At 35.9% G+C, this 22,280-nt stretch overlaps 1 protein-coding gene across 1 annotated transcript; it reads left to right on the top strand.

Moving 5' to 3' along the window:
* The first annotated feature begins 6,589 nt into the window (after nt 1-6,589).
* On the top strand, nt 6,590-21,013 carry si:dkey-181m9.8 (uncharacterized). The gene is made up of 18 exons (XM_051095488.1): nt 6,590-6,782; nt 7,129-7,219; nt 9,352-9,417; nt 9,523-9,689; nt 9,771-9,937; nt 10,062-10,153; nt 11,249-11,419; nt 11,518-11,622; nt 14,520-14,759; nt 14,853-14,944; nt 15,038-15,220; nt 17,600-17,779; nt 17,867-17,965; nt 18,071-18,160; nt 20,391-20,503; nt 20,587-20,705; nt 20,788-20,901; nt 20,982-21,013. The coding sequence occupies exons 1-16, from the start codon at nt 6,738-6,740 to the stop codon at nt 20,693-20,695; spliced, it is 2,010 nt and encodes a 669-aa protein (XP_050951445.1). The 5' UTR covers nt 6,590-6,737; the 3' UTR covers nt 20,696-20,705; nt 20,788-20,901; nt 20,982-21,013.
* The last annotated feature ends 1,267 nt before the right edge of the window (nt 21,014-22,280 follow it).

Genomic DNA, 22,280 nt, shown 5'->3' with positions numbered 1-22,280 from the left:
ACAGAACATAAAAATATAAATAATAAAAAAAAAGTATAAATCATTCGTTTTTCTAAAAAAACATTGTCTAACAGCGACACCACCCAGTAAAGTTACAGTGGGTGTCCGCGTCTCTCTCACCCCCCGATCCCATTGAGTTTTAAAGGAGAAGTCCACTTCCAAAACAAAGATTCACATATAATGTACTCACCCCCTTGTCATTCAAGATGTTCATGTCTTTCTTTCTTCAGTTGTAAAGAAATTGCGTTTTTTGAAGAACACATTTCTGCATTTTTCTCCATATAATGGACTGATATGGTGCCCCGATTTTGAACTTCCAAAATGCAGTTTAAATGCGGCTTCAAACAATCCCAAATGCGGTTGTAAATGATCCAAGCCGAAGAAGAATGATCTTATCTAGCAAAACAATCTGTAATTTTCATTTAAAAAAATACAATTTAAATATTTTTTTAATCTCAAATGCTTGTCTTGCCTTTCTCTCCATTAACTCTGTGTATTCTGACTCAAGACAGTTAGGGTATGTTGAAAAACTCCAATCGTATTTTCTCCCTCAACTTCAAAAATCATTTCAAAATCATCCTACATCGCTTCAGAAGTACCGACCAAGTCTTTGAAAAAGTGAACATGCAAAGAAGATGAAACACCCTTAATAAAAAAGGTAAAACAGCGATATAGGATGATTTCGAAGTTGAGGGAGAACATGAAATTGGAGTTTTTCGATATACCCTGTCATGAACCGGAACAAAAACAGGCTAAGCAGAGTAAGACACGTCGTTCACAACCACATTTGGGATCGTTTGAAGCTGCATTTAAACTGCATTTTGGAAGTTCAAAATCGGGGCACCATATCAGTCCATTATATGGAGAAAAATGCAGAAATGTTTTCCTCAAAAAACATAATTTCTTTACAAATGAAGAAAGAAAGACATGAACATCTTGGATGACAAGGGGGTGAGTACATAATTTGTGAACATAATATTGTTGTTCTGGAAGTGGAGTTCTCCTTTAACAGACCCCCTAAATCTAGCTGTGAGTGTGAGTTTGGTGGGGGTTAATGGGCCTTTATCATACTTAGGCATTCGAAAAGCGGAAGTTTCAAATAGTAGCGTAAAAATACTTCCGCTCCAGTCTTTATCAATGGCTGTGCCCATAGCACGATATAGTTGTGATTTATGTGAAATTCACCACAGATACGTCTTCAAAAATTACCAAACTCAGTGTACAATCAATAATTGAATATTGTGAAACCAAGGAAGGTGGCTTTATGATATCCCGGCGTATATTTCGTGACTTAAAGGGGAGAGTGCAAGCCACGTATGCGCAACACTTCAGAGTCTGACCACATTATGTTATTACAAAACTGTTGATCATCATAAATTAGTCATATCCTCCGTGATATAATTAAAATTATATTGCAAGAATAAACAAAATAATATTAAAAAATAAACCTGAATCACTCCTATTATTCATCTGGGAGCAATTGGAGCAGTGCTGATATTCATTCAATCAGAATAAATGATGAAAAGTAAGTATGAGGCGATGCTTCCGTGATCGTGATATGATTGAATTTGGATATGATTGGTTATTTTAAGCTATGATTGGTTCATGCGATAAGTTTTGTTTTTTTGTTTTTTGTTTTTTTTTGCCTCTTGTGTTTGTGCCTGCTCTGCGTTCACAAATCTCTCTGAATAAACAATATAATGGCATTAATTGGAAGACTAATTAAAAAAAAACTAAGTAAACAACTCACACATTTAGATATAACCACTTTGTTACATCAAAATAAGACTTAAAATGGCCTGAAAGCATGGTCTGTGTGACTTTTTAATGAGTAATCAGCTTGGTGAAATTTAAAGTAAATCTCAGTGTCTGTGACTAATATTTACAGAGCTTTGATAACAGCTGATCCAAAAATTCCAAAAATAGTTAAAAGTCAGTAAGCTATTAAAAAGAATAGCTGAACATAAGTTCACAAATAAAACATATTGTTTAAATTGTTACTTCCTTAAGTTATTATTTTGTAATAAATGCAAAATGCTTAAAAACACTAACTTGATGAGATTCATACATGGCTTTAATAAATAGAATAGTGATTACATTGTTAATCTAAAAATATAAAATAGATGTTTTCCCTGATAGTGTAGATAATGTTTAACCAAGAAAATGTGACTGGGACATGAATTTACATTTGATTTAAAAATAAATAAATAAATAAATAAACCTTTGAGGAATTTGCCTTTTCATTTCAGAACACCAATGCACACCACTGTACTTATTATATGATTTTAATTAATTATCATATTCATAAACACATTGGTTTGCAGCATAAATAGATTGTTTTCATGATGCATCATCAATCCATATTGGCGGCACCGAATGTTAACTATGCCACTGAATATTTAGCTAATTATTGCTGCTGAAAATGGTCAATTATTGTCATGTTTTGGGCTGTACTAATCAGTCGGACTGGGAAAAACATTTGGAATACTAAAGACTGACAAAAGTTATAACAAATCAAGGACTAATGCATGCTGTTGTTTACATCCGAGTATCACCAATATGACCGCACGCACATCCGGGTATCTGACTAAATCGTGACGTACAGTAAGTGCAAACCCTCTGAAGTTTTACTGTTTACTGCACTTATTCTTCTAGTAATAAAGCTGCTAATGAATCGGGAAGCCTTGCACAATCAGAGAAAATAATTTGCTTCCGCATTGCAAAAGTTCTTTAAGTAAGCCCTTATTTTTGGCACTAGCTATTTAAACTACTTTTCCACAGAAGTTGTCATGGCAAATAGTACAGTCATTAGATGTGGATTCTGAATTGTGAAACTGCATTTGTGCAATACGTAATAAATCAATGCATGAAACTCTATCTGTTTTCTTTATTTTAAAGCCTGTAGAACGAAAAGCTTGTTAAGGGGAGTTTGGGGTCTTTTCCATTTGGAATGCTTTGACTTCACAGTCCCACCCTGACAGCGCTCCACCCTGCACCAGGTTTTAATTAGAGCAATTTGGTGGGGACCAATCGCTTTGCTTTCTCGGTCCCCGCAAAGTCTTGCACGCCTACTAATTTAAAGGGATCTTGATGCCTGCGGGACTTTTATATCCTTCCAGGCAGGAGTGTGCAACGCATGCCCACTTTCATGTGGAAAACTTCACATGTGACAAAGAGACTTAGCTGCTAGTAATGTCGCCATTATTGAACCTCATAGAGGTTTTCAAATGGGCCCTCAGACAGCATCGGTCTGTTTGAGTCTGGCTTCAAGTGTGTGCGGCAGCTGTGTACAGCCTAACCCTGAACCAATAAAGATCGTGAAGCCTTGTGTGTGCACTTTGTGGTTGTGTGTGAGGATGTGATGAGAGAGGGGGACTTGCGAGGCTTAATGCACAGCTGGGGTAAATTCACTCCAGGGGCAATGGTGAAGAAGGCCTGCTTTTGCCAAAGTGAAATGCATGGAAAGCCTGTGCAATGAAGTGTGTTTCCATTGTCTGGAAGTAGGGCAGTGGCACAATGAGGCCTGGACCTGAGAGACCATCTCACCTTGGCTGGAGAAAGCTTTTATGCTGCAACCAGACAACTCACACAAAGATTTTCAGAGTGTGTCTGGGAAACGATTACCTTTATGGCGTCCTGGAATGCTTTGCAAAAAACAATCTTGTTAGCAGGCTCACTGACATTTTTAATGTGCTGAAATATGTAATGGACAATGCACAGTCATTTGATCATTTTCTCAAGATATACCCTGGCGCAGAGCCTGAAGGAATTTATTTTGTGATAATGAATGGCTGACTGTACTTATTAATCGGCTATTCGCCAAATAAATGAATGTGTGTACATGAAATACCGATTTGAAATATTTGAATTGTTTAATTATCTTCGCTATGAAAAAATAGTCCATTACAAGTCTGCATAAATCAAGACGAACGCAATCAGAATCGATAACTGAGATGGTGCAAGCTGTTTGTATAAAATGAGTTTGAGATGTGATACAAGAGATATGAAAGTAGCACTTGTTTCAGTTCAGTTATTTTTATCATAAGTACAGGGGCGACCCTTTGCAACTTGAATGCATGAGGCTTCCGGTGTCAGCTGCTTCCAGTTATTTTTGCTGTATATGTGCATCCTGTTATGTTGCAGTTTAGTCTTTGATATCATGTTGTATTAACTGACTAATGAATGACTAATGTATTGAAAAACAAAGTGGGTATTTCAGAGAGTACGAATATAGAGAGCATACAATGAACATGTAAATTTAAATCATCTGGTTTAATAACTAAAAGAACAGGAAGATGAAACTATACTAAAAAGATACAAAGATAACATCGATCAAAACGTCTTTTTCTCTAATGCATTGCCCCACTTTCAGACGACTTGCTCATTCTCCTGGGGGTCACCTTCACACTATAGCATAATCACACATGGCAGGTAGACATTGTCATCAGCAGAAACCCGGGTCATGCCATCACAATTGAGTGACAACTACATTCGTTTCACTGCTTTTCTTATCTCAACCCCTCCATCATAAATCACTGTTTTTTTCTGTGGCCTGTCTGTCCACCCACACAGTCCTGTGTTCTGGTCACCTCATGGGTTCAGAATAAAATGAAGTTGGAGGATGGGAAATAAGTCAGAAAATTAGCTGGTGTTATCTCAGTAGGATAGCACAAGATTGTTTTGGCCAACTACATGGAGCTTAAATTCTGGATGCTGTCTGTCACTATAAAACCATGAGACGGCCAGTGAATCAGACTTCTTCTTTCTTGTAATGTTTGAACAGTTGTTTTATGAAGGAAAATTCATTTGGAAATATAATTACAAGGTTTTAAGAAGTGTGATCTTGATTGATTCTTGGGATAAGATATGCTCTATACAGCTACCTGAAAAATTTTAAGAGGTAAATGCCAACCCATTACATTTTCCACAAAAAACAACATTTTATTTTTGTCATTCAACTTTTTGTCAACATTTTCAGATATTTACACTACCAGTCAAAAGTTTTTGAACAGTAAGATTTTTAATGTTTTTTAAAGAAGTCTCTTCTGCCCACCAAGCCTGCATTTATTTGATCTAAAATACAGCAAAAGCAGTAATATTGTGAAAAATTTTTACTATTTTAAAATGTAATTTATTCCTGTGATCAAAGCTTAATTTTCAGCATCATTACTCCAGTCTTCAATGTCATGTGATCCTTCAGAAATCATTCTAATATGCTGATTTGCTGTTCAAGAAACATTTATTGTTAGTATTCTTATATTATTATATTTTTTCAGGATCCTTTGATAAATATAAAGATGTAAAGACTACATTATACAACACACTAACATTATACAATATACCATTCAAAAACTTGGAGTCTGTTTTTTTTTGGGGGGGGTGATTAGAGAAATTACTTATTTTATTTAGCAATGATGTTTTAAATCGATCAAAAGTGATGATAAAGACATTTATAATGTTACAAAAGAATTTAAATAAATGCTGTTTTTCTTAACTTAACATCAGAGAAGCCTGAAAACATTATACTCAGCTGTTTTCAACATAATAATAAATGTTTTTTGAGCAGCAAATCATAATATTAGAATGATTTCTGAAGGATCATGTGACTGGAGTATTGATGCTAAAAATTCAGCTTTGAAAGCACACAATAAATTACATTTTAAAAATATTTGTATATAAAACAGTTGTTTTAAATAGTAAAAATATTCAAAATCAAAATTTTACAGTTTTGTAAAGATTTTTACAGTTCTGTATTTTGGATCAAATAAATGTAGAAAAAAAACATTAAAGAAACTTTTGACTGGTAGTAAATAAAAAATTATTTCCAAATAAATTCCAAACAATTCCTTAGTATGTAAGCGTGTTTAAGTGTTTTTTAAGCATTGTATCCTCATAATACAGGTTTTGTTATTTGTTGCACATTACACTGCAAACATATCCCAGTATATGCATTTCCCCCCTGCAAACTAAATATGTGTGGTAGAATGAATTTAACAACAACTGAAGTTTACATTTCTATTGTAAACTTAATAAAAATGTGATAATAAATAATAAAAAATTAATTAAATAAAAATTAAAAATTAATAAAAATTGTATATTCTATGTTTTATAGAGAGAGAGAAAAAAAGTGTTTCTATAAGTAAAAAAACAAAAGTTCCTTAATAGCAAAAATCTACAAGACCTTTTACAATGACCCAGACAAATAATAAACCTATATTGACTTTACACCTCTCAGTAGTTCACAGTTCACTTGTTTTTTTCTCTCTGTGTATTGGGATGCAGCGCCAGTGCAGTGATAGAGAGATTGCATGTGTTATACTGACATCCAGCGGTACTGGATGAATAGACGTTGTTTACGTCCATATTAGCTTCGACAATCAGGAATATCTTTTTAATATGTGCTTGACCTTTGCCTCTATCTCCGTGTCGTTATATAGAACACAAATTCAGTTTGCCTAAAAATCAAATACCGTTTGAAAAGCAAATACTGGAACATAACACAAAAGAAAAACACAAAATAGCTAACTTCCTGCCACACTCAATATGGCAGACTTCTGCAGCCAGTTTTGAACTTTCGGCATCAGCGAGGCGTAGTGACGTTCATCGGCAAAAGAAACCAAAACTGGCTGAATGACATGTAAACTTAAGCGATGGAAGAAGCAACAGATATTATTACCCGCTTGTATTGTAAAATTACTTGACGCTGAATGCATGAGCGGTGCTCGTGCAGTTAGAGGATGTCGCGCGTTACAGATGATGTGAAGTATCAAACACTTCTCGAGGTAGGTTTACTGTCAACACTAGCAAAGCTGCTATGGTTTATCAGAGTGTAATTGTGCATGAGCTAATAAGCTAATTACCGGGTGTAATATTAAGGATGACATACTGAACTACTTATTTCAGTATAGCTGTCCGGTCGGAAATCATAATAAACTCGCTTACAAGGTATATGGGTTTTCCTGTCAGAACCTTCTGTCATTTTGTTTACTTGGTAGTGGTGATTAATACTAGGTTACCACAGTTTTGTTGTAAACACAATGGCTGTCGTTACTATGGTTGTTTTGTTGAGGTTGTGGTTCATCAGTGTCATCTTGTTTACTGATCACTATCTTCATATTTTCCCAATAGTGTAATTACCTTTACCCGGAGGAGGTGCTTGATGACATCAAAGACGTGTCGACAGCTTTACCACATCTGCAGCTATACGTGGACTATTATCGTAAGTATATCTTTGAGAGCACACCAGGGGTCTGTGATTTTGCCAAGTTAGGCATGTTTCTGGATCAACAGTGCTGTCTAATAATATAGACTTAACCCACTCTCTACTCCTAACCCTGCCAATAATTGATTTCTAAAATCAGAGGGAAATAATAGCTGATTAACAAGAGAGTAAAAGCACCTAACCCTGATCATAAGTCTAAAACTGACATTTCCTGAAAAGTTATCCTTCAACTCTGATTGATTGGAATGTTGTTCAAGGATCAACAAGGATGTTGATCCAGGACCATGTTGCAACAGATGTTTGTGAACCTGTAGTGTGTGGCTGTCATTTCACCGTGTGGGAATTAAAGGAGAAGTTCACTTCCAGAATAAAATGTTCCTGATAATTTACTCACCCCCATGTCGTCCATGTTCATGTCTTTCTTTCTTCAGTCGCAAAAAAGTTGCGTTTTTTGAGGAAAACATTGCAGGATTTTTCTCCGGTCCAAACTGCAGTTTCAATGCAGCTTCAAAGGGCTCTACACGATCCCAGCCGAGGAATAAGGGTCTTATCTAGCAAAACGATCAGTAATTTTCTTTAAAAAATTAAAATTTATATACTTTGTAACCACAAATGCACGTCTTGCGCTAGCTCTGGAATGTGCATGTGCGTCTTCATGTTGGAAAAGTCATGCACAGTTAGTTCTTCGTCTGTGTACTTTGTTTCAAAAAGGAAGTCCACTTCCAAAACAAAGGTTTACATATAATGTACTCACCCCCTTGTCATCCAAGATGTTCATGTCTTTCTTTCTTCAGTCGTAAAGAAATTGTTTTTTGAGGAAAACTTGCATTTTGCTCCATATAATGGACTGATATGGTGTCCCGATTTTGAACTTCCAAAAGGCAGTTTAAATGCATCTTCAAACGATTCCAAATGCGGTTGTAAACGATCCCAGCTGAGAAAGAAGGGTCTTATCTAGCAAAATACAATTTAAATACTTTTTTTAAATCTCAAACGCTCATCTTGCCTTTCTCTCCCTGAACTCTGTGTATTCTGACTCAAGACAGTTAGGGTATGTCGAAAAACTCCGATCGTATTTTCTCCCTCAACTTCAAAAATCATTTCAAATTCATCCTACATCGCTGCAGAAGTACAGACCCAGTGAACGTGCAAAGAAGATCAAACACCCTTAACAAAAAAGGTAAAACAGTGATATAGGACAATTTTGAAGTTGAGGGAGAACATGAGACGGGACCTTTTCGACATACTCTAACTGTCACGAACCGGAAAAACAGTCCAGGCAGAGTAAGAGAAGACGAGCGTTTGGCATTAAAAAGTATATAAATTGTATTATTTTTTATTAAAATAACCGATTGTTACGCTAGATAAGACCCTTCTTTCTCGACTGGCATCGTTTACAACCGTATTTGGGTTCGTTTGAAGTCGCATTTAAACTGCATTTTGGAAGTTCAAAATCGGGGCACCATATCAGTCTACTATATAGAGAAAAATCCTAAAATGTTTTCCTCGAAAAACATAATTTCTTGATGACTGAAGAAAGAAAGACATGAACATCTTGGATGACAAGGGGGTGAGTAGATTATATGTGAATCTTTGTTTTGGAAGTGGACTTCTCCTTTAATGCAGTTATCATTATGGTGTTTGATTTTGGTATGAATGGGACTTGTTTGTGCCTAACCACCTTATTTTTCCAACACAAAAGTTAGACGATTTCTGTGAATTTAGGAGACTTTTGGTTCATTAGCTACTGTAGGGAAATAATGAGAAAAATAACAGTAAGAGAAGAGTAAGACATACCAGTTTGTAACATCAAGCAGCAAAGCGAGCTGTACTGTACAGCTAAAAATAACTAGAAGCAAATGACACCGGAAGCCAGTCTCATTAAATTTACAAACGGCTGCACCCACCCTTACAGAAAATATAAGATATATAAGTGAATACTGAAATAGACTTTTAAAACTAAATGTACACTGAGAAATATTCAGTGTACAAACTCACTGTCTCCTTCTGTATATCCATAAAAAAATCTTTCAAAACAAGTTTTGTGGACTTTTTGCTTACTGTGCATATTTGTGTGTATTGTGTATATGTGTGTATTTCCTGAGTTTAACTCTCTTCTCTTTCTACAGTCTATCCCAACAATGATAAGAAGAAATTGGTGTATTTGGGTGGCACTGTTCCTGTAACATATGAAGGTAACTGGTTTCTGTAGCTTTACTGTAACCTATAATTATTTCCAGTGTTTGTATTTGCTTTCCACCAACTGAAACTCAGTAAGTGTGTATCGTGTTGTTACAAAGGCGCCACATACAACATTCCAGTTTGTGTCTGGATCCATGAAACCCATCCCAAAAACCCACCTAGGTGTTTCGTTTGCCCTTCACCCTCCATGATCATCAATGCTAAAAGCAGTAATGTTGATGCCAATGGTCGCGTTCTTCTCCACTGTCTCAACAACTGGAAGATTGTAAGTGAGTTATTACACATTTACTTATTTGAAGTTATTAGTTCATATACTTAATTCCGGTTTTAAATGTTTGATTTCCAGGGCTGGTCGAACTTGTCAATAGTTCTGGAAGAGATGATTGCTGCCTTTCAGCGCGAAACTCCTCTTTTTGCCACCTATCCAGTCCGAACCCCACCGCTACATTCTCAAGCAAAACACCTGCCGGCTGAACTGGTAGTTCAACCGAATCCTGTTTCATCCTATGGCAGGTCAGTGCTTGTTTCAGTTCAGTCATTCTTATCAGAAGCATTTGACACTAGTCTCTCAGTTTTGTAATGATCAGTGGATGCTGATGTAATCTTCAGTCTTCTTTTTTGTTTGTTTGTGCTGCAGCTGGCCACATACAGGCAGCAGTTCAGTGCAAAAAATGTCAACAGCTCAACATGGAGCATCCATCTCATCTGTGCCTCAGCATGCCAGCAACAGTAAACATTGATTTTCTGCTGAATACTAGTCTTGGATGTTCACTATTTCAGATTTTCAGTTTTATGGAAGATATTTTATGCTTGCTATACAATAATTTTAAAGAAGTCTCTTCTGCTCACAAAGCTTGCATTTATTTGATCTAAGTACTACAAAAACAGTAAAATTTTTAAATATTTTTACTATTTAAAATAATAGTTTTCTATTTTAATATATTTTAATATGTGATTATTCCTGTGATTTCAAAGCTGATTTTTATCATCATTACTCCAGTCACATGATCCTTCAGAAATCATTCTAATATTCTGATTTGCTGCTCAAAAACAGAAGCAAATAAACATTTATTATTGTTATGTTTAAAACAGCTGAGTAGGATTTTTTTCAGAAGTTCAGAAGAACAGCATTTATCTGAAATAGAAACATAAATGTAACATAAATATCTTAATTATCACTTTTGATCAATTTAAAGCATCCTTGCTAAATAAAAGTATTAATACTGACTCCAAGCTTTTGAATGTTATAGTGTAAAATGTTACAAATGCTTTTTATTTCAGATAAATGCTGATCTTTGGATCTTCTTATTCATCAAAGCACCCTGAAATAAAATGTACTTGTAGCTGTAGCTGTTTTAAATATTGATGGTAATAATAATAATGTTTATTGAACAGCAAATCAGCATATTAGAATGATTTCTGAAGGGTCATGTGACACTAAAGACTGGAGTAATGATGCTGAAAATTTAGCTTTGATCACAGGAATAAATTACATTTTAAAGTTCTTTTAAATAGTAAAAATATTTCACAATATTACTGCTTTTACTGTATTTTGGATCAAATAAATGCGGGCTTGGTAGTGTATGTCAGTGTCATTTTTATTCATTTTTATTTTAGTACATCAAGTTGAACAAAATGGATGAAAAGAAATGTTGCCTTCGCAACTAGCTGAAATGGAAAAAAATATAAAAAGCTGAAATCTCCATCTTGGAAGCAGAAAGCATGCTGATCTAATACGTTGTTTAAATTTATTGGCTTAGTGCCGTAAATTGTTTTAGACTTTCATTTTCTATTCCTGGCTAACCATGAAGTTTCTTTTCCAAGGTCTACCCAAGAGTACAAAGTCCCAGATGAACCTGCATCAAGCCAGTGAAACAGAGATGAGTGGGGTAAGGAGATCATACACGCAAGAGCTGCTGGATTGCGGGATCACGTTTGGTGCGCAAGCTTTGGAGACCAACCACCAAACAAACCCATTTATTTCTCCTGCCTCAGGTAATATGTTTTTGGTTTTTGAAAAAATTATTCAGCTGTAGTATTTTAAAACACCCTTTATAAATATTTGAATTAATTAAGGATTATCTCTGCTTCAGCTCCCACCAGCAGTGCTTCTAATGTTGATGACATAGACAACCTGTTCAAAAGCCTTCAGTTACAAAGAGTTGTCAACATGTACCAGTTGAGCAGCAGGGAGAAAGGTAAATAACATAATTTAACAGTGTTTTTAAAAGATTTCATGTAAATTAATTGTGATGCGATCTAGGAAAACCCAACATATGGTGAAACATTATAGGTTTTGATACCATACGAAATCGAACTATTTCCAAAACTGGTTTTATTTTGTCCATAACTTAAATGTAACAAAAGTTATGGCTTAAGTTGGCTGAAAGCTATGAATTTCAAGAATGGAATTTTGACAAAAACAGGTTTAAAGTGAGACAGGTTACACTTTCACTTCACGAGTTTAACGAGAGCTGTCTGTCAAGTCAGGAGTGCATTACTGCTTCATTACACAAGCAGACTAATGTCTGTTTTACGTTGTTTATAATGGGGATAGTCTCTGAACTTTTGATCACCCCTTGTACAGTATGTTTAGATAGCACAAATAGTGTACCTTGTAGTTTACATGTAGAAATGCGAATGCAGCACAACTCGTGCACTGTGCATAAAACAGACCGTCATCGAACTCCTCCTCTCTAGTAACTTCATCATCTGATCCTTCATCTCTGGATGTGAAATAGCCCATTATAACATCATTTCGGGCACTGACATCACCAAGATTGAACAGATTGAGACGAGTAAAATCATTTAAATGAGCAGCTACAGTACTTCAGACTGCGTTGCTGTGCTCCAGCATCTCACTTTATTAAATATGTTACGTGGTTTATATTGATAGGTTAACTGTTTTTATGCTGATGAGAGAAAGCACCTCCACAGCGTGTTCTTAACATAAGAGAAAGACAGTCATTTCTGCTTGCTGCAATAAATCACTATGTGTCTGCATTAAACAAGTGAATTTTGCCAAGATATTTTCAGAGATGATAAAGATGTTATAGAATTATAATTTAATGAAAACGTAATTTTAACCAAAAATTTACGATCAGCCTAATTTCCTGAAAACGTCCCAGCATGACATCTGACGGCTTTTCCCAGATCGCATCACAATTTGAGTTCTCTAGAGTCTTCTAAAAGATGACAAATTAACTTGTGTTAGTATTTGCATTCATAGTTTTTTGATACAAGAGCCTTGATCTTCCAAGCTTTATAAGGGCAGTGAATGGGTGTTGAGGTTTTGAAGTCCACGCGGCTTGAGGGGGTCAATAAAGGCCAAAAAGGGGGTCAATAAAAAGTCAAAAACAATGTGTTTGTGTAAGAAAAATGTCCAGATTTAAAACTTTATAAACCGTAAACTGTAGTTTACAACAGCTTCAACTAACTGTTGTAAACTTGTTCACGAGAGAGTGGCGTTCCAACAGGTGATTTGGGATGAAGCGTAGTGTAAGCTTCGGTGAGAATTGGCGAAGGCGGAAGCGCAGTGGAGAGAGCAAAACAAAACACCAGTCAACAATTAGAAACACAAAACAAGGATTGGTAAAGAAAAATGTCGTTGAATTTCGATTTCGAGGAGACTGGTTTTGCTTTGTTGTAAACAAAACTTGGTTCTCACGAGACTAGCATATTCTCACCGGAGCTTGTGCTACGCCTATGTCATCTGCTGAAACGGCACTCTCTCTACAACGCGCGTATGACAGTTAGTGGAAGCTAGAGATTATGGTTTCTAAAGTTTAAAATGTGTATATTTTTGTTACTCAAATACACTGCTTCACTTCAGAAGGCCCTTATTAATCTCTCAGAGCCCTGTGGAGTACTTTTTATGATGGATGGATACACTTAATTGGAGTTTACAGTTTCAACACCTATTCACTGCCATTATAAAGCTTGGAAGAGCCAGGAGAGGAGAAAGGAGAAGTTCACTTTCAGAACAAAAATGTACAGATAATGTACTCTCCCCCTTGTCATCCAAGATGTTCGTGTCTGTCTTTCTTCAGTCGTAAAGAAATTATGTTTCTTGAGGAAAACATTCCAGAATTTCTCTCCATATAGTGGACTTCAGTGGTGCCCCCAAGTTTGAACTTCCAAAATGCCGTTTTAAATTCTAATGGCTCTAAACGATCCCAGCTGAGGAAGAAGGGTCTTATGTAGCAAAACGATCGGTCATTTTCGAGACAATTTATATACTTTTTAACCTCAATTGCTTGTCTTGTCTAGGTCTGCGTGTACTCTGTTTATTTCTGGGTCATTACTATCAATAGAGTTAGGATATGTCAAAATTCCCATCTCGTTTTCTTCCCCAGCTTTAAAATTATATGAAGTACCGACCCAGTGTTTACAAAGTGAACATGCAAAGAAGATCAGCCGCCCTTTTCTAAAAAAAGGTAAAACAGCGATGTAGTCGATTTTGACGTTGAAGAAAACGAGACAGGAGTTTTTCGACCTACCTTAACTGTATTGACCTGGATTACTATGCATACGCATCACAGAGACGAGACAAGACGAGAATTTAAGGTTAAAAAAGTTTAAAAGTATATAAATTGTCAATTTGTTTCGAAAATGACCGATCGTTTCGCTAGATAAGACCCTTCTTCCTCGGCTGGGATCGTTTAGAGCCATTTGAAGCTGCATTTAAACTACATTTTGGAAGTTCAAACTCGCGGGCACCATTGAACTCCACTATATGGAGGGAAAATTCAGGAATGTTTTCCTCAAGAAACATAATTTCTTTACAGCTGAAGAAAGAAAGACACAAACATCTTGGATGACAAGGGGGTGAGTACATTATTTGCAAATTTTTGTTCTGGAAGTGAACTTCTTCTTTAATATAACTCCCACTTGTAATCATCTGAAAGAAGGAAGTCATGCGGTAATTTTCATTTTATGGGTGAACTATTCCTTTAAAAACATGTGTATTCAACATATGTTCAGCGTAGGATGCAAGTGATTATGATGTTTTCCAGTTTGCACTGGGGCTGATTACACATGTCAAATAATATAGATGTTACATTGAACTAAAACAGACAATTTTTTTTTCTCTAAGATGTTTATCATGCTGAAGGAGCTTGGCAGGATTGTGGTGCTCGAGTTCAATCAGGCTTAGTGGATGACCGTCACAAGGTGGTGGTTAGCCGGCTTCCTGTGGGCATCTCTCCCAGCAAGATGAAGAACAAGCTCACCATCTTCTTCCAGCGGAGGCAGAATGCAGGAGGAGAGGTTCTAGATGTCAAATACCCCGGAGCGCAGCCAGATCAGGCCTGGGTGCTTTTCAGACACTGGAGAGGTACTATGGGACATCACTGATAAACTCCACGAAATGCAAGACTAGTATTTCAGTGAAATGTTAACTGTTCACTTTTGTGGGGTTTTTTTTCAGATGCAGAGCATGTTCTGAGGCAGCCTGAAAGGGTGATTACCATTAATGAGCAGCAATTTCTTATTCAGCTGAAGAGGTTTGAGGACATGGAGGTAAGAGGAGGCCAAAACAGGATAGACCTTTACGTATTTTTTTTACTCACTCATTTTAAACAGGATTGCACTACACAAAGAATTTACTGTCAGATCCCAGGTGGTGTCCAAGGTGAGAAAGCTGAAATGTTCAGGAGTCTCTTGAGTCTGGAGGGGTGCAGTTTCAGCTCCACAGATGTCCTGGAAGCGGTGCAGTCATGCCGAGACCTTCCCTCTGCTCTGAAATATCTCTGCCATGATTGCCCTATATGCCAGGAGCAAGTATCTTTCAACAGGGTAAGAATAATTCATTGTGTTCTTGGCCTAAAAAGATTTTTAATGATGCAAAATTTTCAACATTATTACTCCGGTCTTTAGTGTACTGTCACATGATCCTTCAGAAATCAGAGAAATTCTAGAAATTAATACTTTTATTTAGCAAGGATGCTTTAAATGTATTAAAAGTGATGATAAAGACATTTATAATGTTATAAAAGATTTCTATTTCAGATAAATGCTGTTCTTCTGAACTTTCTATTAATGAAAGAAACCTGAAAAATTCTATGCAGCTGTTTTAACATAATAGTAATAAATGTTTTTTGAGCAACAAATGATTTCTGAAGGATCGTGTGACTCGAGTGACACTAAAAATTCAGCTTTGAAATCAAAGGAATAAAATACATTTTAATATATATTCAAATAGAAGTTATTTTAAATAGTAAAAATATTTCAAAACTGTACTGTTTTTGCTGCACTTTGGATCAAATAAACGCAGGCTTAGTGAGCAGAAAACATGCAAAATCTTACTGTTCCAAAACTTTTGACTGATGTACCTCAAATTATTATGATTTTTATCTATATTTAATGATAATAATTAACAAACTACTGTTCAAAATGTTGGGGTCAGTAAGATTTCGAACTGAAATGAATACTTTTATTTAGCAAGGGATGCATTCATTTGATCAAAACAGTAACAGTAAAAATATTTATAATGTTACAAAAAAGATTTACATTTTTAATCAATCCTGTTTTTAACTTTCTATTCATCTAAGGATTCTTCAAAATATTTAAGATTTTCATATATTCTGTTTTATACTAACTGTTTTCAACACTGAAAATAAAAATGCTTCTTAAGCACCAAATCGGCACATTACAGTAATTTCTGAAGGATCACGTGGAGTAATAGTTGCTGAAAATTCAGCTTTGCCATTTTAAAATATATTTTAATAGAAAACAGATATTTCAGATAGTAGTAATATTTAACAATAATAATTTTGTTTTTACTGTATTTTTAATTGAATAGAATAAATGCAGCTTGAGTGATCATAAGCAACTTCTTCCAAAAGTCATATTGATTATTATAAAATTTAATGTAATTAAATTATTATGATTAAGGCATTGTTTATTTCTCAGGGCCATTACATTTTATCTTGTATTGTATATTTTATATAAAACTCTCTTTCTCTAGTCCTAAGACGTGAGCCATCCTTATTGTTGAGTCCTGATATTAGTTATGACATATGTAGTCTCGCGTAGCCAGACCTTCAGACTGACGGCTGAAGGTCTGGAATTCATAGCAGCTTACTTTGGCCAAGGCCCGCCTATAAGGCCGTTTGACCGACATGTCAAACAACCAATCACAGTTCGTTTCGTTCAGCTTCACGTTTCGGGGCGTGGAAATGTCCCCACAACAACAGACCGGCGTGCAACAAGTCAGTCAGCATAGAAAATCAAAGAAGGAGAAGAAAACAAGCAGTAAGTCATTGATCTGTTCGTGCACGTATAACAACAATGGCGTCTGCATTATATCTCTTTTTGTCTCCACTAAGTGCCTCAAACAAAACTCCTGGACATCTCTTAAAGAGTCTATGCCGTGGACCTCGCATACTTTTGAGAATCCTACGTTTAGCTGATCTTGATAAATGCTCATTGTCACTCATGTAAACACGACAGTTTTTCTTCTGCAATCACACGTCTGCGCTTTGTTTCCCGGCGGACCGAAAATAAACGCGACACTCGCGTCCCCCGGAAATCCGATAAAATTCAACCAATCAGATGACGACTTCGACATTCCTGAAGTGTTTCCAGTTAAGTGTACCATATGCATCAGACGTTTAGCCAACGTTCCGTGGGCGTGACGTCTGAGGCTGAGACTATGACATATGTGACCCTGGACCACAAAACCAGTCATAAGGGTCAATTTTTCGAAATTGAGATTTATACATGATCTGAAAGCTGAATAAATAAGCTTTCCATTGATGTATGGTTAGGATAGAACAATATTTGGCCGAGATACAGCTATTTCAATATATGGAATCTGAGGGTGCAAAAAAAATCAAAATACTGAGAAAATCATCTTTGAAGTTGTCCAAATTAAGTTCATAAAAATGCATGTTACTAATCAATAATTACGTTTTGATATATTTACAGTAGGATTTTTATAAAATATCTTCATGGAACATGATCTTTACTTAATTTCCTAATGATTTTTGGCATAAAAGTAAAATCAATAATTTTGACCCATACAATGTTTTTTGGCTATTGCTACAAATATACCCCAGCGACTTACGACTGATTTTGTGGTCCAGGGTCACATATTATTTTACATGTGGATAATACTCAGCAGGCAATCTTTCATTCCTAAATCTTGCATCTGCCTCTCTTTTCTTTTTTCAGATGGTCACCATGACACACTGCTCTTGCACATTCTGTGAGAGCTGTTTTAAGAAGTACTTCTCCTCCGTCATTAAGGAAAAGAACATAGTACATGCTGTGTGTCCTCTCTGTAATCTTCCCGATGTACAAAGAGGGCGCAGGGAAGAGTCTATGGAGTACTTCAGTCTACTCGACACACAGGTGCGGAGCTCCAAACATGTTTCTTTCTTGGCCTATATGAAACTGAATATTGAATACGACTAACTGTAAATCATTTTCTATGTGTAGATCAGGTATTATTTGGACCCCCAGATTCATGAGCTCTTCCAGAGTAAGCTTAGAGACCAGGCACTGCAGGAAATGCCCAACTTCCGCTGGTGTGCACATGTAAGTTTTGTTATGCACAAATATTTATACAATATAACTTCAGATCTGACCATGATAGCAATTTATCTGTTTATATATTTGTAAAGACGCCTTTTATTTTTGTAGTGTTGCTTTGGGCTCCTTCATGAAGCAGACAGGCTGAGAATGGACTGCCCCAGCTGTGGGAAAAGCACATGCTTTCAGTGTAAAAGGCCGGTAGGTTTTGTCTTTACAAACAACAGTGCTTTGCTTCATATGCCTTAGTCTTCCATCCAAAATGAGTTTTTATCATTCATGAAGTTTTGTGATATAAGCTGTATACTTTGTAGGTATAACTTCAAAGAATTAAAATTCTTTGAATCAATTATGAAACCAAAAATGAAAATTCTGTTATTAATTATTCACTCACGTGTCGTTCCAAACCCATAAGACCTTCGTTCATCTTCAGAACACAAATTAAGATTTTTTTGATGAAATCCGGGAGCTTTCTGACCCTGAATAGACAGCAATGCAAGTACCACGTTCAAGGCTCAGAAAGGTAGTAAGGACTTAAAATAGTTGATGTGACATTAGTGGTTCCAACTGTAGTGTTATGAAGTTACAAGAATACTTTTTGTGCACAAAGAAACAAAACAAAACAAAAAAACCCTGACATTATTCAACAATTTCTTCGCTTCCGTGTCAGTCTTCGCCATGTGTTCAGGAGAGTACCTCGATGTACTCGTGTTGAGGAGCTGGTGTTCTGGCATACAATCCAGATGCACTGCACATTGTTTACAAGCAGAAGGCGATGCACACTTTACATAAAACAGTAGAGATGTAACAATATCAAAATTTCACGATACAATAATATCACGGTATGAAGTCTACTATGTGATATTTATTGCGATATTTAAAAAAAAAAAAAAAAACAAATGAAAAATTTGGATTTTTTTTTTTACATTTTAAAGTTAAATTCTTCTATCTAAAGCACTTTGAGAGTTCAAAATTAAGAGCTCCAACCCTTGTTTTTAACTAAGAAACTAACTAAGAAAAAAGTCAGTGAACTGACTTGTACCTGAACTTTAAAAGGGACTCAACCCTGTTTTTATTTGTGAGGTACTGTCTCAGTCTAAATTACATTCACACTGGTGTTTTAGGAAGCCAAACAAACTAAAATACAGTATAACTGATGACAGTAATAGCCATATATTGTAAAACAGTTGCACTGTAAAATAAATGAAAATGAATATTTTATAGCTGTATTATTTTTGCTTTACACTACAGTTTGGAAATTACAATACTTCTTTCCTAATTTCTACACGTGAATGAGATATTTTGAATTTGGACTGCATTTAAACTACTAGCTGTCATCAATTCATACTGCACTTTTAAGCTTTTATTTGGACGGAAATGGCAGAAGAGCTTTTATTTTGTAGGAAAATTCTAGCTTTAGTGAAAACAGTCTTACAAAAACACGTCTCACTACAAATCCAGTGTAATGCTATAATTAAAAATAAAATAAAGCATAACTGGTGGCCGTTGTGTTCCCAAACGCATGCTAAACTCACAGTACATACAGTAAACAAATTTACTGCATTCATTCACTGAGAAAGGAGATGTTCTGAGGTGTGGAAAACACCGGATCACGAGCTGATCGCCTGAACAAAGTGTGAGCTTCACTTCGGATTAAGCCATATTGTGCTTTTGGTTTTAGTTCGTGTTTTGGCCCAAAACATAACTTTAAAGACCTGTTATGATAGAATAAGAAGCTTAAATATATTTTAGCTTAAGTCTTTGTAAACATGTCTGAAAATTTCGACAGAGATGATGACTTGCGGGGGTTTTTTTCCATCGCTTTTTATTTCAACCAGAATATATGGTTGATCAACTTGGGTCGTGGTACTTTTGTAAACACACAGTGAAGACTGACACAGTAGAGCAGAAATTGTTGAATAAAGTCGTTATTGTTGTTTTCTTTGCACACAAAAAGTATTCTCGTAACTTCATAACATTACGGTCAAACCACTGATGTCACATGGACTATTTTAACGATGTCCTTACTACATTTCTGGGCCTTGAACGTTATAGTTTGTGTTGCTGTCTATGCAGGGTCAGAAAGCTCTCGGATTTCGTCAAAAATATCTTAATTTGTGTGCTAAAGATGAAAGTCTTACAGGTTTGGAATGACATGAGGGTGAATAATTAATGACAGAATTTTCATTTTTGGGTGAACTAAGTATAGGTTTTAATTGTAGGTATTATTATATGTTTAAAAATGAAAAAATATTTCTGGAACATACTTAACAAACATTCTAGAAATAAAATGCAGAATTGGGTCATTGAATATGTTGGCCAGACAAGTAAACATCTGAACTAAACAATTCTTATTGTTGAGCCCCTCAATTGTAGGGTACTTGTAATCTCATATTGATGGAGGCTGTTGTTTTGAATGTTTGTTGTCTAGTGGGCTCCACAGCATGAAGGAATCTCATGTGAGAAGTTCAGAGTGGGAGCAACTCAACAGCCCCGAGTACCAAAACTCAAGGCTGGAGCAGCTCCTCAGCAGGAACAAAATAGGTAAAACTCAAACTGATGGTTCTCGGTTCAGAGTGTCCTGTTGGAACTTTCCCAGGTTGTAACATTCTCCTTGCCCCTTTCAGACTGCCCAAAATGCAAATTTCGCTTCTTCCTGGCAAGAGGAGGCTGTTTGCATTTCAGATGCACTCAGTGCCAGCACGAATTCTGCGGAGGCTGCAGTCAGCCTTTTAAACAAGGCTCTGTAAGTTTACTTCTCTCAGCAGTCATCATTATACTTGCCACAGAGCTCTGTATCAATTAATGAGCCTATGTTGTTGTTGCAGGCTTGTAATTTTTCTACCGAGTGCCGAGCTAAAGGGTTACATGCTCATCACCCTCGAAACTGCCTTTATCATCTGAGAGACTGGAGTGTCCCAAGACTACGGACTCTGCTGCAGGTGACGACGTCTTTAGTGTGATCTAGCCATCATACCCTACCATGGTTCGACTTGCTAAACTACTTTTATTTATTTTTCAGCACTATGGGGTATCACATCCTCTCATGTTCAGCCCCAAAAATACAGCGGGGAGACACTCTAAAGGTACATCTTTTGTTTTGACATGTTAAAAGGATAGTTCACCCTTAAGTGAAATTCTGTCATTAATTACTCACCCTCATGTCGTTCCAAACTCGTAAGACCTTCGGATCTTCAGAACACAAATTAAGATATTTTTTGATGAAATCCGAGAGCTTTCTGACCCTGTATAGACAGCAACATAACTATTATTTAATTAAATACATCATTAAAATAGTCCATGTGACATCAGTGGTTCAACCTTAATTTTCTAAAGCTATGAGAGTACTTTTTGTGTGCAAAGAAACCAAAAACAATGCCTTTATTCAACAATTTCTTTTTTCGTGTCAGTCTTTGAGTGTGTTCACTAATTTAGATGTGTCACAGTCAGTGTTGGGGAGTAACTAGTTACATATAACGGAATTACGTAATTTAATTACAAAATAAATATAATTGTAATTAGTTACAGTTACTGAGAAAAAATGTGTAATTAAATTACAGTTACTTTTGAAAAATGCCAGTGATTACAAAGGGGATTACATCTTAATTTTTTCAACACCCACCCCCACTTATAGATTTAATTGACTTCTATCATAAATTGCATTGACTGCTTTAAAATGAGACACCAATGTTTCAGGAGTTTAGGACACAGAATAGGACACATGCTTATTCGATAACTGTTTTATTTCCTATTTGGGTTTATGCATAAACTTTATTTTTTTTTAAGTTTTTTCCAAGGCATTGTTAGATGCTAGTGTTTTCTGTCATAGCTATGCAAACATTTGATTTCAAACCCAGTATCATAGCTATTAAACTATTTCTTGTTATGATGTTATTTATGTTATGATCTTATGACATATAGCGTGACTGCATTCACGGTGACCCGAGTTCAATTCCCGTCTCGAGGTCCTTTGCCGATCCCGCTCCCCTCTCTCCTCCCAGCTCTTTCCTGTCATCTCTCTACTGTCTTGTCACAATAAAAGGCATAAAAAGCCCCCTGGCTGTGCTTTAAATTTAATTATTACACAGCTCAGGCTCATTGGGGGCAACTTAAGTAATAATTTTTCTTGGCGGAAGCTTTGCGTTTGGTTAGCTAATAAAATATTAAAGCTTGATTCAATATTATGTGGACAATTTCTTTATTCTGTTTCACACAAACGCAGCTGCTGCCATTATTTTTTTATTTTTTTTTTTGTACACTGTAATGGATTATAAAATAACTAACAAACTAGTACTACTACTTAATTATTTATGTGGTGAAA

Source organism: Labeo rohita, chromosome 2 (assembly GCF_022985175.1).
Source record: "Labeo rohita strain BAU-BD-2019 chromosome 2, IGBB_LRoh.1.0, whole genome shotgun sequence".
Lineage (NCBI taxonomy): Eukaryota > Metazoa > Chordata > Actinopteri > Cypriniformes > Cyprinidae > Labeo > Labeo rohita.
Note: the sequence above shows the minus strand (reverse complement) of the source record. Positions and strands in the feature narration are given on the sequence as shown.